General features: G+C 36.8%; 1 protein-coding gene across 1 annotated transcript in view; it reads right to left on the minus strand.

Annotated features, from left to right (window-relative positions):
• HIF1A (hypoxia inducible factor 1 subunit alpha) overlaps positions 1 to 11,653 on the minus strand; it is a 45,307-nt gene extending 33,654 nt beyond the window's left edge. Inside the window, exon 1 of the mRNA XM_044664865.1 lies at positions 11,300 to 11,653. Within this exon, the coding sequence (XP_044520800.1) occupies positions 11,300 to 11,334 (35 nt within the window). The 5' untranslated portion in view covers positions 11,335 to 11,653. The remainder of the gene's footprint in view (positions 1 to 11,299) is intronic.
• Positions 11,654 to 14,209: the final 2,556 nt, after the last annotated feature.

Genomic DNA, 14,209 nt, shown 5'->3' on the forward strand with positions numbered 1-14,209 from the left:
ATGATGGTACATTAACAGCAGGATGTCTATTTGGGGTAAGATGTTATATTTTTTTGTTATGAAATAGTTAGAATAGATCCTAGTCTGAGCAAGATAGAAGATAATAAATTTCAAACTATGGGCAAACAGGTTTAGATTAATTTATAAATTTCCACTGTAGAGTATGAATGATTGTGGGTAGGAACACATATGCCTTTGTGCACATACACAAGGAACTTCAGTCATGGGTTTCCATATAGTCTTTATCAAGTTTTATCATTTTTTGTGACATTGAATTTTTTTTATTTTAAATGTTGAACCAGCCTTCAGTGTTTGTGTTTTGAAACTAAGTCTTACTTAAAAAATGCCTTTATATGGCTATAAGTAATGTGATAGCCCTGAATGAGTTTGAAACTATTTCTGTTGGTAATAGAGAAAACATATAATGAGGTGATCCTAACTTTGAATAAAAGTCTTTTTACATGCTAATGACAGGTCAGACTTGTGTTGGCAAACCTATGGCACACATGCCAGAGGAAGTTGTTCCCTTCCTCTCCATGGGTTCCTAAGGACATTTCTCTCATCACCTGCCCTTCTGCCCAGCAGCCCAATGGGAATGCTTCCTCGCTCTCCTGTCTGGGATAAATCGGGGAGCTCACATGCATCATGAGGGTTGCAGTTTGGGCACTTGGTCTCTAAAAGATTCACCATCACTGGACCAGACCATTAGACTGAATCTAATATATTTAAGAAGGATGAATGATAAGTCTTACACTTGGGTTCAAAAAATGATTTTCAAAAGTATAAGGCGGAAAATATATGGTTAGAATAGCAATTTGAAAAAGACCTGCAGTTTTAGTGGGCTAGAATCAGAAGTGTGATCTGTAGCCTAGAAAGCAAATAAGGAAGCTTTATGAGATATGAAGTGCAAAGGACTATACAGAAGTGAAAGCCCCAACATATTCTGTTACATATCCAGCCTGCATCTGGAATATGTTTGGTTCTATGCAACCACTTTTAAAGAACAAATACTTAACATGCTGGACAATATGTAGAAGTAAGTGGCCAGGATGTGTAAAAAGACTGAGATTATGCCATGTTAAGCCTAAGAGGAACTGAAAAATATAGCTCTTAACGCAAAACAAAACAAAACAAGACAAAAAGATGTATTGCCATATATCAGGTATGTGGGAGAGAAATTTTGTTCATGAACATGGGCTGGCCCTCCAGAAAAAGAACTGTTGGAGTCAGAATGAGATGAAAACACAAGATTTTTCGCTTGTTTTCTTGGATTTTTGGAAGTAGCTCATTGGATTGAGTCAAGCCCAGAGATGGGAGGTCACGGGTTCAAATCCGGCCTTAGACACTTCCTAGCTATGTGACCAAGGGTAAGCCACTTAACCCCCACTGCCTAGCCCTTACCACTCTTCTGCCTTAGAACCAATACCCAGTATTGATTCTAAGATGGAAGGTAAGGGTTAAGAAAGCAAATTTATCAGTAACAATATCTTAGGACTCAAGGTTAAGTTGAAAACTATTTTCTTTCAGAATTTTAAAAAATTCTAACATTTCCTAAAATTTTATTTCTGGAAGAGAACTTAAGGACCTAGTCTAACCATCTCCTTTTATAGATAAGAACCAATGAGGGGAAATAGATTGTTCAAGGTCACACAAATAGTTAATAATAGAGCTAAGACTAGTGCACTGATCTTCAGTATTAACAAAAAAAAAATACAGTTTTCTTAAATCTTCAAATAGTGGATATAACTCAAAGCAAAAAATAGCACCAGAGGTTTAAACAAACATAAATGCACCAACCCTTCAGAAGTCTCAGCTATTAGGAAAAAATATAGTTGTCTTTAAAAAAAAAAAAAAAGGAATACTTTTGTATTTCAAAAATTATTTCCACCAATTTTGCAAAAGTATTTCTAAGAGACAGAGAGGGACTATATAAGCACTAGAAGACTGTGGGGCCTCCTAAATAAGATGAATATTCAGGAGTTTGGCCTACTTACCTACATAAAAAAAAATACCAATTGGCCAAAAAATGACATGCAAAGTTGAAAAAGGCCAGTACATTGAATTAAGACACTACTGATGGACAGATGAGATGTGCTCACAATTGAATAGCACAGAGTTGTATACTTGGGAAATTTCTCAATGTTTTAACATTAAGCTTCTCCTTAAAGTAAATGTTCATTTTTTTAACACTAATTTGTTTGTGATGCTAAATGGCCATAAACCATAGAAAATCAAAGTCTACAGAGAATTAAGAAGCTGCAAGACATTTAAGGCATAATAGAATGATGCACTGTGGACATTAGCAGGAATACTATTTGTTTAAATTCAATTTTATTTTATTTTCTGTTCCAGATTCCCTCCATCTCCCATACATTAAGAAAGTAAGGAAAACAAAAACTATTACAAAATGTATAGTCAAGAAAATCAAATTTTTGCATTAGCCATGCCCAAAAAAGAAAAAAAATGCTACAATATGCACTCTGAGTCCATTACCTCTTTATCTGGAGAAAGAAAACATGTTTCATTATGAATTTTCTGGAACTGTGGTTGATTTCCATTGTACTAATTAATCAAAGTTACTAACACTTTCAAAGATATTTTCTCTTTATAGTATTGTGGTTACTGTATAAATTTTTCTCCTGGTTCTGTTCATTTCACTCGTTTTCTCAAGAATAACCATTTTTCTCTGAAACTATGCCCTTTTCTCCACTTCTTAGAGAACAATAGTTTTCCATTACACACCCCATAATTTGTTTGGTCATTCCCTAATTGATGTACACCCTCTTATTTTCCAGTTTTTTGCCATCATGAAAAGGCTGCTATACATGGTTTTTGTCTGTATGAGTCTTTTTCCTCTTTCTTTGGTCTCTTTGGGGTAAAAGAAATGCTGTTGCTGAGTCAAAGGGTATGTACAAATTAATAGCTTTTGAAGCAGTTCCAAATTGTTTTCCAGAATGTTTGGATAAGTTCACAACTCCACCAATAGTGCATTAACATCCCTGTTTTCCCACAGTTCTAGCATGTCATTTTCTTTCTTTGACAACTTTGCCATTCTGATGCATGTGAGGTGGTATCTCAAAGGTGTTTTAATTTACTTTTCTTCAATTATTGAAGATTGACATTTTCATTTGGCTGATGATACTTTGGATGTCCTTTGAAAACTGCCCATTTGTATTCTTTAACAACTAGTCAACTGGGGAATGGCTTTTATTCTTATAAATTTAACTATATTATCTCTTTCAAATGGCAATTTTACCAGAGAAACTTGCTGCAAAGATTTTTTTTAAAAGAATGTTTCATATTGCCAATGAAAAACTGCAGGAGTGTCATAAGGCTATCACACAAAAAAGGCTATCAAGAGAACTAAATTACCAAACTATATATCTACTTCCTAATTCTTACACTTAATCATATCTCATAAGAATGATCAACATGTGTTGAGCGTATATTTGATTTTTAAAAGTAGGAGAGGAACAAAGCAATCTTTTATATAAGATTCTCTAGAGCAGACTACATCTTTACAGTCAACAACTGATACATTTTCATTGTTTGTGGGTTATAAAAAAACTAAATAAAACCTCTTACATTTTTGACCCAAAGGAAACCTTAAAAGACTCTTCAAACAAGGATTTAAGCTTTATATCCTTAAATCTTAATCTAGTAAGAGGATAAGACATAAAAACAAGTATGTAGCATTTATCATGTAATGTATAATTACATGATAAATGTATAATTACATGATAAATGAATTTAGAAGTACATTAAGCAAATGGTTATTGACTGGGTCCATGGGGAAATTTTCATGAAGGAGATATCTTGATCTTGGCTTTAGAAATTAGGGAGCAATTCAACAGGGAAAAGGAAAGGTAAAATACTGCAGGCACAGGAATATAAAGAGGATAGGGTGTTTTCTGGAGGCAAGGATTAGTTCAGTTTGGAAAACATTTATGGACATCTGTAATATGAGATAAGTCTAGAAGGACAGGCTCACTAGACTGTGGAAAGTTCTAAAATGCCAAGAATTTTACTTGGTAGGCAAGGGAGAATCAGTGATTTTTAAAAATTTTATCATTATTCTGTCAGCTATATAAAAGTCTGGATGAAAGGAAGAGAAACAGTAAGAATTATGAATCTATTCAAATAATTTGGTGGTGGTCCAGGTAAGTTGCTAGTTGGTCCAACATTCTCTTATTAATGAAAAGGGAGTCATAAAAAAAGGGAGATATGTACTCTCCAAGATTATCTACTAAAAGATATATCCTGGAATGAAGGATATTTTAGGCTGAAATATAACTTAGAGGTCATTCAGCCAGAGAAATAATTTTTAACAAGTGAAGAAAATAAGGTTTTAGTTCAACAATAATAAATAATATTTATTAATCACCTACATTCTACTTAAACCTTTACTTCTTCTAACTTTACTATGACATTGGAGGATACCTCAATCTTCCTAGTCACTCAAACTTGCAACTTATCCTTGACTCTTCACATTCTCTATCCCACTGAAGGCCAAGAGTTGCCAAGTCCTGCCCTTTCTATCTTTCTAACACTTCTCATATACTATCCTTTTCTGTCCTCTAAAGTTGTAACCACTCTCGTGAAGGTACTCATCATCTCCTGTCTAGACTATTACAATAGCCTGCTAATTGGTCTCTTTGCCTCTATTCTCTCTTCCCATGCCAATTCATGCTCTCTATTAATTAAGTCTGACCATCAATCCCCCCAATCAATCCAAAACCTGGCCCATTCTTATCTTTCCCATCTCTGCCCCTTATTATCCCCCTTAGTGTACTCTTTAATCCAGTGGCACTAGCCTCCTTATTTCTGAACCAGATACACCACTTGTTTTCTGAACCAGATACACCATCTCCTGATTCTGGGCATTTTCACTTGCTATATCCCAAGCTTAGCCTCTCTCCCTCCTTATTTCTGTCTCCTCTGTTCCCTGGCTTCATATCAAATCTCAACTAATATCCTAGAAGCATTTCCTATTTTCCCCAAGTACTAGTGCTTCTCCAGCTGTTGATTTTCTTCAATTTATTCTGTCTACATTTTGTTTATAGGTTGCAGTGCATAGAGCACTGGGAATGAAGTAAAAAAGAGCCAAGTTCAAGTCTCAAATACTTACTAGCTGTGATACTGGGCAAGTCATGTAAGCCTATTTGCCTCAGTTTCCTCATCTGTAAAATGTTTTGGAGAAGGAATGACAAACCCCTCCACTATCTTTGCCAAGAAAATCCCAAATGGGGTCATCAACAGTTGAACAGGATTGAATCAACTCAACAACAAAATATCTTATTTGTATACAGTTGTCTGCATATTATGCCCCTCACTAGAGTGTAAACTTAACAGCAGAGACTGCCTTTGTAAGTGCTTAGCATAGCATGTAGCACAGAGTAGGCCAATGATGGGCAAACTTTTGAGCTTTGTGTGACAAAATTCACCAAAAAAAACCAAGCATAACTCAGGTGATATGTCACTTTGAGAAAAAAAAACATAATTTCATGATATTAATGGTTTAAATAACAAAAATGTACAATTGTAATATATAACTGTATTTAATAAACCAAAATTGGTAAATTAATACAGGTAGAATTGTCCTCTATAGTGCACAGAGTGTCTACACTACACTATAGCAAATGTTTCATCCTTGGCATGCGGCCCCATACTTCTCTGTATGGGGCCTTGTGTCACAGGTTTGCCATCACCAGAGTAGGCACTTAACAAATGCTTCTTTACTGATTATTACATATCAAGCAATGTGCTTCTGCAGGGGATATAAGAACAAAAAAAAAATTTTTTTAATTCCTACTCTCAAAGAGCATACATTGTGTGACCCACACAGTATTTCCTGAGTTTTTCAGAAGTCACATTCAAATACAAAATAAGTTTATCATTATATCATTCTTAGTTAGCACAAGATAATAAGGACTTCCATGGTGCAATTCTCATAAGGCCTTTGAAGTTAACTCTTAGACCTAACAGATGACCTTCATTTGAAATGACCGTTGTCTTTAAAATAAACTGATTGAGAATTAACATACTCAGGGTATTAAGAAAAAGCATTAAGGACAGTCTTAATCTGTCGGGAGCAATATAATATTGTAAACAAAAGAGAAAGATCTATGGCTGAATTATTTCTGAAGCAGTATTTTCCCACAAATTACCCCATAAAGTGAAACTAATAATGAAGATTTTAAAGTCAAACCTTTCAGATGGCACCAATGAGTTATCAATCACTCTAAAATTTTCTAGTCATCATCTCCTTCTCCAACCCTGGCAGAAATTTTACAATTCAACTCTCAAGTTGTGAGGTGAGAATCATGGAAAAGATTCACAGGGAGATGATGGTATCTGAACTGAGCACTAAAGAGAAGTAATTCTGAAAAATGAAGATGAATAAGACACTCAAGGCATAAGGTAAGGGACCTATGAAAAAGCAAAAAGATGTGAAAATCTCAGATTTGAGAATTCCAGTTTATAAAAAAGTATGAAACAGAAATTAATGACTGGGCCTGGATTTTGGAAGGCTTTAAATGCCAGAGAAAAGACTGGTTTAATATGAATGATATTTTCTGTTTTTACAGCAAAGGTTAATGCCCGTTTCTTTTTACTTGGAGTAATCTGACTCATTAAGTCTGACTTTAATCAGATAGAACCAGATTGAGCTGGTTTTCCCACTTTTAGTTAGTTCTCAGTGAGATGAGTGGTGAATTTTATGCCAAATATACATGTTTCATTATTCTCTTTTCTTATGTTTTAGATTCTGTGATCGTTAAGAATGGATATATATATCTCCAAGGAAATGTGAGAAGGTATAGGTATTAAAGAGCACAATTCAATGACTGTAAGGTATTATTTACTGTGTAAGTTTCACTAATCCTCACAAAACCAGTCAAGATGTTCAGAAGGACCTGGTAGCTGGAAGGGTTCTTGATTTCTCTTAAGTACTGTTTATTTAGACTTCTTAAAGTTAGAAGAATAAAAAGACTAGTGTTTTTTAAAAATAACAGCTGCTTTGCCATGTGCAAGAAAATGTAAAGACAGAGTTATAAAGATTAGAAAAAGGTAATTTTTACCTATGAAACTTTTTCATTCAAGTCTATATCTATATCAAAACTTTTCAGAAGAAATGTAATAAAGGTGTAGGATATGAGTATCTTCATCAGACTGTAAAATAACTACGTATAGAAAGTGTTTTAGGGGATATATGTAGGAGGCTCAGTGCACTAAGAGCCAGTCCTAGCGACAGAAGGTCCTGGGTTCAAATCTGATCTCAACCACTTTCTACTTATGTGACCCTAGATAAGTTATTTAACCCTCATTGTCTTACCATTCTTCTTCCTTGAAAACACACACAGTATGAGTTCAAAGATGGATGGAAGAGGGTTTAAAAAAAAGTGTTTGACGGGGGGCAGCTGGGTAGCTCAGTGGATTGAGAGCCAGGCCTAGAGATGCGAGGTCCTAGGTTCAAATCCGGCCTCAGGCACTTCCCACTTGTGTGACCCTGGGCAAGTCACTTGACCCCCATTGCCTACCCTTACCACTCTTCCACCTATAAGTCAATAAACAGAAGTTAAGGGTTTAAAATTTAAAAAAACAAAAAACAAAAAACAAACAAAAAAGTGTTTGAGGGTTTTAAAATTCTCCAATGGACCTGGAAGCCTTGTCCTTATTAAGGCAGTGATGAACTCTTGACAAATGCTATTACAGTGAATTATTCTGGAACTACAGAAATTCTCAAAAGGAGATGAACACTACAATATATTCTTTTACCACAACACAAAAGATTAAGAAATCTGTCCAAGAGATGGAAAGAAGTATGTTTCAATGGTCTTGAAACTTGCCTAATTTAAATTCCAATGAAAACTTATAGGCTATAATCTGACTTTATTATGCTTACTATCTAATGTGTTAAAGTATGCTTTCATGTTAAAGAATTAAAGATTGTGTCAAAATCTTGTGAAATCAATGTCAAATCCTGTAAAACAAGTGAATGACTGAAGAAAAAAGATACAGTGCACTTACTAAACATTTTAAAAAGATTCAAAGTTGTGAAGTTTATTGTTATTAATTTAATTTGACTTTTTCTGTGTATTGGCTCCTAGGTGGAAGAGTGGTAAGGGTGGGCAATGAGGGTCAAGTGACTTGCCCAGGGTCACACAGCTGGGAAGTGGCTGAGGCCAGATTTGAACCTAGGACCTCCTGTCTCTAGGCCTGACTCTCAATCCACTGAGCTACCCAGCTGCCCCTGACTCAGTTAGTTATTAAGCACATCACCGTGTGGAAAGAAAAGTCCACTTTTGGCAAAGATTGTTTTAAATTTCATCTATTCCATAACAGTCATGAAATTAAAATATTTTAAAAAAAGGTTAAGTGATTTGCCCAATGCTGGGATTTTAATCCAGGTTGTACAATATTTTTAATTAATGTCAGATATTCTGCTACTTAACAGTAAATTCCCATCCCATACAAACTACTTTGTATGCATTTTGCATTATGTTACATAAATACTTTATGTATATGTTGTCTCCTTCATTAAAATGTAAACTCTTCAAGGGCAGGGGTTATTTCACTTTTATGTTTGTATCCCCAGGGAATAGAACAATACCAGGAAAATAGTAAGGCTGGAAAAAAAAAATACATTGTCAAAGGAACAAAAAACCCCAACTATTTGAAGAAAAAGGCAGTCTCAGAGAAGATGAGCTAAATACTGGTATATATCATATTACTATTCAAAAACAATTTAAGAATGTGTTAGAAGTAAAAAAATATCAATTCTGTTACATTATATATTTGTCAGTTCTTTGGGGGGTTCTGGGTCTAGTTTTGAATTTCACATTTTTGAGGTGATAATGTTGAATCAAATTCAGAGAATGAAAGCATTCATTGAAAGACCCTAAACGGAGATATATCAAAACAGTTTCTATTTCCAACGAAGGACAAGAAAATATAGGTTTAAAGTATTTTTTTTGAGGCATTAAGAATCTTGACTTATGAGAAGCAATAAGGGTGTGTCATGGATACCTTTCGGCAGTTGATGAACCCCTTCTCAAAATGTTTTTAAATTCATAAAATAAAATACATGCTCTACAAAGGAAACTATGTAATCTCTACCACTGCCCCCCACCATAATTTACAGAGGCAATGAAATCTAAATAAATACCCAAGGGGGTCCAGATTAAGAAACCCTGCTCTAAAATAACATATGGACTTTTCATCCACAAAGATATTTATGACTCTGGACATCTACTTTAGAAAATCTGGATGTGGTAATCTGCCTAAGTCAGAGGACTAAATAAGTTGACTTCTTAGGCAAGATCCCCTCCAAGTCCACTAGACTCAGCTATATTTAACATATACGTATGTTAAAAGATATAAATAAAATAGTTTTTGCTCAAACATCTCAACATGCAAAAATTACTAGCTTTCAAAAAGGAAATTCTACATTCACCAAATATTTGTTTAGTGCCTTCTATGTAAAAGTTACTTTTACTAGGCCCTGGGGACACAAAGACAAAAAAAGTCATTAAAAGTCACAGCCCCAGCTCAAGTGAAAAAAATTCATTCACATTAATGCTAATTTTATTGGTCATTGGAACTAAAGTAAAATGGAATTTAATATTATTTTGCAAAGTGTGTAACTGCTTAATGCATCTTCATTTATAAAATACAAACTGCAATTAGAATGGAGTTATTCTCTAACTTGAGTTGTACAATCCATTTTAGGCAAAAGCTTTATAATCATTTCTAAGAAACAGCAATTCAATTCTGACAAATTCTATTAACAGCCTCGTGTTGATTTCTCATAAAGTCGTAGACGTAATGCTGGAAAGAACATTAGAAACTATCTATTTCAACCCCTTCGTTGTGCAGAGGAAGAAACTCACTTTTAAATTTTAGTTGACTTTTACACTGTAAAAATGTTAATTTTATCTAAACCTTACTTACACCTTCCTTAAAAGTCTCTACTCCAAAGGGGCCGAGATAACACCTCCAAAAAAGCAACAATATAGAACATATCGTTTTCAAATAGAGACTCAAGAGTTACGATTAAAGACCAGTTTACCAAAACAGAGCAAACATAACTTCAGTGTTATACAAAGTTTCCATCTAAAATTCACACTCCATTTCCTTACCTAGGAAATAACATTTTGGAGCTAAGTGGACTGAATTCAATATTAATTACAAATTCTTAAATATTTGTACGTTAAAACTCTGGTTCTTATTAAAGCTTATTATGCTTTCTACACTTTCAAAATGCTCCACGAAAATGGCTATTTCCTTCTGACATTTTAAAAAAGATTTTAATATAACTAGTAACACAACGACAGCCCGACTGGAGAATGAACACGGACAAAAATTCTCTGAGCCTAACAAGACTTTTGCTGTTTTTCACACTTTAGTCACTTCGGACATTTAACTATCCATTACATTTCCTTAGACAAATTTCAAATAATCAAATCTATTTAACCACAACTAGTTTCACCTTTAGCACTTGCAACTGATACAAATGACCATTTTGGGGTGTATCTGTAGTGCTGCAAACATCTCACCCTTAACTAGGCACACTGCGCTTTTTTAAAAAAAGCCAATTGAACACCACCAATCTGACAGAAAATAAGCTGAGGAAGAGAACTAAGAAGTTGGGGTCCTAAAAAACAACAACAACAAAAAAAAACAAACACTACAATTCGCTCATACACTCACAGTCCGGCAGAATACAATCATGATCACTTTTAGAACAACACTTGACACTAACTACCATGAGACGCAAAATCTAAGGGTAAGGCCCCGGAAAAAATTACAGGGTTCAGCCAGAAGGTCAACCCCCCCATCCCACCTCCCCAAAGAGAATTTTCAATAGAATTGAGCAGAATAGGAATGGAACGAGGGAGGGAGTGGGGAGCTCCGTCCGAGGACAGAGCGTGGTGACGGTGAGTGCGCTAAAGCAGCTTTATTTTCCAAGGCTGGATTCTCAGGCTGGGGTCTCAAGGAAGGGGGGAGGTGAGTTCTGGAGGAGGAAAGTGCGCGCGCGCGCCCGCGCGGTGGCAGCCGGGGGAGGGGACCAGGGGCTAAGTCGTCCCGGACTCCCACTTTCAATGGCTCTCCAACCCCCCACACCAAGATGGCGACGTGGACAGTGGGGGGGGGGGGTGAGCTTGAATGAGGAAGGGGGGGCAGAGAGGAAGAACTGAATACAGGCAGCCCCCTCCCCCCTACACCCACACATCCTCATCCCTCCTTCTACCTTCGCCCCGCTGCGCGTGGTGGGCCAGGCGGCGAGATCTCCACTTACTTTTTTTTGTCGTTCGCACCCTCGGCGCCCTCCATGGCTAAGCGCCCCCGCCACCAGGCGCTTCCTCGGCCGGGTCCGCTCCGGTTTAAGCTCCGGCTCCCCACACACGAGGCGAAAGGGAGAACGCGGAGGGGGGAATGGAGAGAGGCGATCCCGAGGCGGCGGTTAAAAAGGGGAAGGATACACGCGGTCCCCGACTCCACCACCACCACTACCACCGCCCCGCTCCAAAAAAAGGAACACAAAACGTTCCGGAGCAAGGGAGACTCCAGAATAACTCCAGGGATTCGAGTCTAGTTCTCTCTGCCTCCGGTTTCTGTCAGCGCGGCCTGGACCGGCGCGCAGGAGCGCCGATTCTCTGCTTCCCTCCTCTTTCCACAGACGCTGCTCTGAGGGTTCAGGAGGCGGAGGCTGAGGGAGGACCGGAGACTGAGGGGGCGGGGGGATTGGGCAGGGAGGAAGGCCGCGAGAACGCGCCGGTAAGGAGGAGGGGATGGTGTGAAGAGTAAAAAGGAGGAAGAAAAAAAAAGGAAGGGGGGAGGGGGGAAAGCCCGAAAAGCGCGCAAGCGCAAGCCTGAAGAGCGCGCAAGCGCATAGCCGCCTCACCTGAGGGGGAGGCCGGTTCTCCAAGCACCAATGGGAAGCTCTAGAGTCGGACTATCCTCACCCCAGCCCTCCCGGTCCTAAGCCAATCGGCTGGCTGTCAGCTGGGGGCACAGCTGAGATGAGCAGAGACCGTTCACATGCTGGGCTCTTAGCTGCAGCTGAGGAGACTGGTGGGAAGAGGAGGGAGAAAGAGGTGGCTGCGGTACCCGACCTCACCGGTTGTTTTTCTTTTTCTTTTTCTTCTTCTTTTTTTCCTGCGTTGGGGCAGGATTTCGCTTGCTTAGCCTGCTGAAAATGATCTCAGGCGTTGGGTACTAGGCCGTCTTTGCATTTACTGTTGCAACATTCTTCCATCTTATATCATGACTTTTGTCCCCTTCCCCTTCCTTAAAAGCAGCGTGGTAATGTTCTGCGGTCAAGAGCCTACTGTTTACCTAGTTTTTTAAAAAATGCATTTTTTCTCAGTTGTCGGCTTAGTCCTCAGCCCAGATACATTACAAAAGGGTTATTTATTGCTAATACTCGAGATAGCACTATCACCATATACTTGGCATAGAATACAATAGAAATGTCTCCTTAATCCTAAATGTTATGAGCTAGCAATTTATTACCATGCAATTTTTTTTAAAACTTGGGCAAAAGTTTAAAGGAAAACAGAAAGTTGCACTAAAAATGGAAACCTAGTATTCTTATGCATATTAAAATTGCTTTATGTAAGTTTTCATTCAATTTAAATGCTAAGGAGTTTGAAGGTTGCAGGAAAAAAGAATGAACTACGATTAGTTGGAACCCAAATTAATTTTTGTTTGTTTCTTGCCTCCACTAAGTGAGAATCTTAGTTGAGTTATGCGATCGGGCAGGGATCACCTGTTTTCAGGCTTAATTGCTTACAATTAGATTCACATAGAAGTCGAAAATAAGGGAAGTTCACTCATCATTCAAACAAAAAGCATTTATTAAGTACATTTTTATGTGTCCTCCCATAAGACAGAGCTCTATTAAACCAAAAATCAACACATTGCCTTGGATACTAATTCTCATTTAGTAAGGTATCTTGGAGGCTTCTTAGAATGTTAATCATGGTGCTTTAATGGCTAAAAAAATAGAAAACTTAAATAATGAATGCTGTAGTGGAAAGAAAATTAGATTGGGAAGAACTGTGCTCTACTCCTAAATTAAATAACTGATCTTAAACTTATGCAACGTTTTTTGCCACCCTTCAACATATGGATATTATCATAACAATAGGGATAATATTTACAAATATGAAAGTTGCAGTGTCACTCTCAGGGATACATAAAAATAAGGGACTAAATGAGAAAACATACAATTGTGATCAGGCAACTAATATATATGTATGGCATATCTCTGACTCTATAAATTAATTAGAGTAAGGAGAAGTTGAAGATAATTCTTAAAGGCTGGATTTTTTTTTTTTCCTGCAAGGTAAACCAACTTCACTTACCAAGCTACTAACTCTTATTTTCAGCACACACAGACATAAGGATATGTCTAAAAATTATATAGTGTACATCTTGCAAAATGGTAACAAGGCAATATTGGTGATTGTACATGCTGATATACATGCCTCTTAATTTACTTAAAGCAATTGTTTGGTTCCTAATTTACATTAACTAGGGGCTTTCGTAAAATTAGCCGATTAAGTACCCTATACAGTGATTATCTTGTAGTTGCTTTTGGATATTTATCATTCTTAAGCTGATGTTGTTGTCATCCAGGTAGAAGGATCTCTTGTCACTACTGTATTTACCACAGATACCGCCAGTGACCAACTATACACAGTCTGTCATTTACATGTGATTTCAGAATCAATATATATGTATGTATATAGATATAGATATATAGATATATATATTGATAATAGCAACTCCACATGTCATTCTTAAGAACTATCAAAAGTTTCTTTTGATTTTTACCAAAAACTGAATCACAAACCTAATAGCAATTTAATCAACAGAAGGTAAAACTTTGAGTCCTAAAAGTGTTCAAAAATGCAATTTTCATTGGAAGAGATCTAAAAAGTGTTTAACAAGTGACCAGGTCTTGATCAATGACATGTGTAAAACCCAATGGAATTGCTTGTTGGCTATGGGAGATGGGTGGGAGGAAGGGAGGGAAAAAATATGAATCATGTAACCATGGGAAAATATTCTTAATTAATTAATCAATTAAAAATTTCAAATAAAAAGTGACCAAGAAGAAGCACTCTTTGGGATGAAGCATAGAATTATTTTTCCTCAATCCCATGTAATTCAATATAGTTAGATCACTGTTTCAGAAGGA

The sequence above is a fragment of the Gracilinanus agilis genome, chromosome 2, assembly GCF_016433145.1.
Source record: "Gracilinanus agilis isolate LMUSP501 chromosome 2, AgileGrace, whole genome shotgun sequence".
Lineage (NCBI taxonomy): Eukaryota > Metazoa > Chordata > Mammalia > Didelphimorphia > Didelphidae > Gracilinanus > Gracilinanus agilis.